The sequence below is a fragment of the Oncorhynchus kisutch genome, linkage group LG21 (assembly GCF_002021735.2).
Source record: "Oncorhynchus kisutch isolate 150728-3 linkage group LG21, Okis_V2, whole genome shotgun sequence".
In the NCBI taxonomy this organism is placed as follows: domain Eukaryota; kingdom Metazoa; phylum Chordata; class Actinopteri; order Salmoniformes; family Salmonidae; genus Oncorhynchus; species Oncorhynchus kisutch.
The window spans coordinates 30,292,761-30,297,650 of NC_034194.2; the positions used below are offsets into that span (position 1 = coordinate 30,292,761).

The following is a 4,890-nucleotide window of genomic DNA, read 5'->3' on the forward strand; positions in this document are numbered from 1 at the left end:
TGTAATTTCAATGTAGGTCTCTTTGAAATGTACAATACAAGTGTGCTAGATCAATATGACGCTAGAAAATATTGTTCGCCGTTTGGGGCCAAAATATATAGGCCTAGGCTATATTATTAGGCAGATAGTCTAATAATTACTACCCAAATAATGATTGTTTCCTCACCATTCAAGTGGATAGTGGGAAAATTCATTGTTTCCTTTCTGGGCGATTGATGGCGAGATTGTTGGTTCTTCCAAACAAATGTACATAAGGATTATTGAGGGTTTATTAGACCTAACAGTGTAGGCTACATTTAATATCAAATACGATGTTATTGAATTTATGAAGGGAACATTTTCATTTAGTGTAGAATATTGTTTTATTATAGGAAATAACTCTCTCTAAAAAACAGACTCTCCACCGAATGAGATAAATGTGATCGGTTCTTAATTGCGGAGCAAGTGCTTGTTTGCTTAGATTAAGATAAAGTGGTTTTTGCTAATCAACACTCTTCGATAGTCTCACCACCTAAATCTAATTACCGGGAGCTATTAATTAGGTAGAAATCGCCCAGGGAGTGTCAATAATGTCGGCTCGAATTACAATTATGGAACAGTTTCCCCAAGTTTCTCTAATTTTGCTAAATTGCCGTTCACATTTAAATGTAGAAGGGATTTCGCCCTTTCAGCAGACACATTCTATAGATAGAATGTAAGATGCTGTGGTAGTTTAATTGCCTGAATATGTAGAGCGCTGGGTTTACAGTATTGTCTCTTTTTTTTTGTCGCCAACGGCTCTTTTGTCATCAGCATTATTTATCTGGTCAACAGTGGGCTTTGTCTTTGCAAATGGCCCCCAATCATGCCGTCTATACTGGAGACAATTAGCTGATGCTAACCTGTGGGTACTATGCTAATGGTGCGCCTTGCCTTTTTGGAGCCCAATGTGTGTGCGCATTTTAACGACAATGTTTTTGTTCTCGAAGAAGGCGTGCTGAAATGATGGGATGTTTTTGGTGCTGGTAGGATGTGGTGATGATGGTGGTGGTGGTGTGTGTGTGAGGGGTGGGGGGTAGTAGGTGGCGCAAACGTTTGTAAGACAGACAGAGGATCCTCAGTCCACAAGGACAGCTGGGGGTCTCCGATCTGCTTTAAGAGCGCTGGCGGTGCAGGACGACGCTCATTTTTTAAATTCACCTCGCTGCGTAAAGAGCGCGTAACGCCTCCAACGAATAACCAAGGACTTATCCTTTAACCAAAACCACCCTCTCTCTCTTTCCTGTTGTGTTCTGTTCAGGTTTCGGCAGAAGAATTGAGAAGAATCCAACACTTGAGGACTAAACTTAAAAAGGGTACTTTTCAACGCCTTTTTGTTTTCAAAATTCTCTGCAACTTTGCCCTTCGATCGGAGGCTAGAATGATGTCTTATCTGAAGCAGCCGCAGTACACAGTCAACGGTCTGAGTTTGTCTGCCTCCGGAATGGACCTTCTCCATCCGTCTATCGGCTATCCAGGTGAGGTCATGGAAGACATTTATTACACAAATAACCATGAAATAATGAAATCACCTCAAATGGCTTAGGCCTATTGCATAGATTTGATTTGTTTATTGTCGCGTCTATTTCTTACAAAATTATGATTAAATGAACTGATAACGATAAGATAAAAACAAGTTAAAAATATAGACTAATGTAGACTTGGAATTATAATTTAATCGAAAGTTGTGTTTTCGATATAATTGGCCATTGGCTTTATAAACATTCTCATCTTGCTTATTTATGTCTGTAGTGAATTATCTAAACTACTAGGGGATAATGTTGTACATTATACGCTACAATATTCTTCTGGTCCTCGTGGGGTGTACTACATGTCAATTATTAATGATCCTAAACTAACAAGAATCATGTCTTGGAAACGTTTGCAATAAGAGATCTGAGCAAAGAAAAATATTCCCTGTCTGAAATATCAACCGAAAAACGATTTATGCATGTAAACATAACTGCTCATGATCAAAATGGCAACTTTAGGTCTATTGGATAGGCTACAGTTGACAAGTCACATTGATTAGCCCATATAGGATAAAACAATGTTTTTCTCCTAAAGCAATAACCTGTTTGTATTTGTAAGGTGGGCTACTTAATGTTGACTTAACGAACAGACCTTTTCTCATACAGGCGCCCCTCGTAAACAGAGGCGCGAGAGGACGACCTTTACGCGCGCCCAGCTGGACATTCTGGAGAACTTGTTCGCCAAGACCCGCTACCCAGACATCTTTATGCGCGAGGAGGTGGCCCTGAAGATCAATTTACCTGAGTCTCGTGTTCAGGTGAGTCCCTAGGCTTTTGAGTAAACACACGCGATCATCCGGGTTTTGAGTCAAGGCCACTTACACAGCTCGTTAATTTTGGATTTGAGAAGTCAAGCTCCCAGACGCCACTTCAGAGCGTGTCTTCTCCACTCTGATAATTGGAGTGTTCACCCCCCAGTGTATAGTCCTACGAGCCTCTTCTTTTGCATCCACTATAGCAGACTGTATTGAAATTAAACATGAATAAAACGCTACAACACATTTTTTTTGCGTTCATGGGGTGATAAATAAACTGACTGAGCATCCTCTCCATTTTATTACTACAATTCAACACATGAATTCTTCTTCCAGGTATGGTTTAAAAACCGAAGGGCAAAGTGTCGCCAGCAGGCACAACAGTCCCAGAGCGGTGCGCAGAGCAAGACCAAACCCGTCAAAAAGAGAAGTTCCCCAATGAGAGAAGCCAGCTCCGAGAGCGGTGCCAGCGGACAGTTCACACCGCCTCCCAGCACCTCAATCCCGCTCGTAAGCAGCAGTACTGCCCCGGTGTCCATCTGGAGCCCGGCCTCCATCTCCCCGCTGTCTGACCCACTCTCTACCTCTTCCTCCTCTTGTATGCAACGGTCCTACCCGATGACCTACACCCAGGCGTCCGGATACAGCCAAGGCTACACCGGATCCTCATCCTATTTCAGCGGGATGGACTGCGGATCTTACTTGGCGCCTATGCACCACCAGCTCTCCGCTGCGGGCTCCACCATGAGCCCCATGAGCAGCAACGGGGTCTCCAGCCACCTGAGCCCGCCTTCGTCCCTCTCCACGCCAGGGTATGGGGCAGCGGGACTGAGCTTCAGTGGTCCCACAGACTGCCTGGATTACAAGGACCAGGCCGCGGCCTGGAAACTCAACTTCAACACGGACTGTTTGGATTACAAAGACCAGTCCTCGTGGAAGTTTCAGGTGTTGTGAGAAGAATGAGTGAGTGACATTATACTTTCACAATGTGGTGAAGTAAACGTTAGTCAATCCGATGGGATTGAGTCGGCGAAAGGCATCGTTTTCCAATGGCTGGTCCTGGGCATCAAACTATTACCCCGAACAGCAGCAGTGTGAGTGGAGAGAAGCTGCCGCTTCGTCTCTCTGACAGCGTAACAACTGCTGAGTTAACTTATTGAAAATTCAGTGAACTCTCTTTAACTTTGATCAAGGACATGGAACAAAAGTGTTGCCCAAGAAGAAAATGATCAAGAGAAGCTGCAACCCTTGGCTAAGCGCGTGGAATGGGTCAGCTTTCCATAAGCTTCTTACGACTCCCCGATCCTCTCCTCTTGGTTGGCAAACTAAAGGGGCCCTTTGATCAAAGCATTGTGTGCGTGTATGCGTGCGTGTGCGCGCCTGTGAGGCGAACCTGGATGCACTATTTAATTTATGAAAAATGTTTATAAGACACTAGTTCCAACAGACAATCAAACAGTATGCGTGTGCTCATAAATGTCCCCTAAGTGTTTTGGCATTTTCTATTTGTGTTAGGTTTTTGAGACTGTGATTCCTTGTACCCGTATGCAATTCCGAGTTTCGCATCTGCGATCACCCAGCTGTGAATTGAATAGTTTTTTAAATGTTTAAGTATGATAAATTATTACGATGAAATATTAGTTGAAATAGGGAGTTTTCAAACAGTGTGAGTGGCCGAGTCAATGAGCAGCAACGTTGCCTGAAACATCAGTGTCCGTCAATGACCAAATACAGCTCAATGTTGTTATGCCAAACTGCTATGAAAAGGCTAAACACAAAAATAAAGAACGTTTGAAGTGATTCCCCAGTGTCGCCTGTTTAACTTCTTAAAACCATGCTTATTCCTTTCTAGTTATTCATCAATAGACTTGTTATTGTAATTTAGTTCTGTCAACACATCTGAGTTTTAGAGAAAATAATACATATGACATAAAACATGATGAATAGGCCTATTACTCAACAACAATGATATTTGAATTCAAACCAAGGTGCACACACACATACGCACAAGCATACACGCACACGCACACACGTACTATTTCAAGTGTCAGAAGCAGGAATGTGCAGACTGGGAGAGCAATGTTAATCCCGTTTTGCAGGGAGGATAATCCAACATTTCACTGACGGAACTGTCCAGTTCACACGGAGCCGCTTTCCAAGACTCCCCCAGTCACCAACATTCACATTCTCACTAAAATTGTCTGTTATAAAGGAATACGTTTTTAAAGCTTTACAAAACACCCCCTTAGATGTCAGCAAATCAGGCGAGGAAAATCCACATTTTACCAACTGAAAATAGGCCTATGCTATGTGTTTGTCAGAATTGCCATTAAATTCACCAATCAACACATCCAGAACATCTCAAATAAATACTGTGTAAAAACACGTTAGGTAAAAGGCCAATGGTCTCTTATTAGACCAGTCCTTTTAAAAATCAAACTCAGAGAGGGTGTTATTGGTTGTAAAAACGAAAGGGTCGATTTGGCCTATGCAGTTCTCAGTTAATAGATAAAAGAGGAGAAAACAATATTTTATGCTGCATTTTGTAATTATTTAGGAGAGAGGAATTTACCTTTTTACATTCT

At 42.5% G+C, this 4,890-nt stretch overlaps 1 protein-coding gene across 1 annotated transcript; it reads left to right on the forward strand.

Moving 5' to 3' along the window:
- Positions 1-990: 990 nt before the first annotated feature.
- Positions 991-4,105, forward strand: LOC109882499 (homeobox protein OTX2-like). Its single transcript, XM_020474612.2, has 3 exons — positions 991-1,496; positions 2,157-2,308; positions 2,642-4,105. Exons 1-3 carry the CDS (start codon positions 1,400-1,402, stop codon positions 3,257-3,259), a joined length of 867 nt encoding a protein of 288 aa, XP_020330201.1. The 5' UTR covers positions 991-1,399; the 3' UTR covers positions 3,260-4,105.
- Positions 4,106-4,890: the final 785 nt, after the last annotated feature.

What these genes read in the sequence shown, in the direction of transcription:
- LOC109882499 (XM_020474612.2), top strand. Translation starts at nt 1,400, where the DNA reads ATGATGTCTTATCTGAAGCAGCCGCAGTACACAGTCAACGGTCTGAGT. An exon ending in TCCGTCTATCGGCTATCCAG is followed by an intron (nt 1,497 to 2,156) that starts GTGAGGTCATGG and finishes TTTCTCATACAG; the next exon opens with GCGCCCCTCGTAAACAGAGG. An exon ending in TACCTGAGTCTCGTGTTCAG is followed by an intron (nt 2,309 to 2,641) that starts GTGAGTCCCTAG and finishes TTCTTCTTCCAG; the next exon opens with GTATGGTTTAAAAACCGAAG.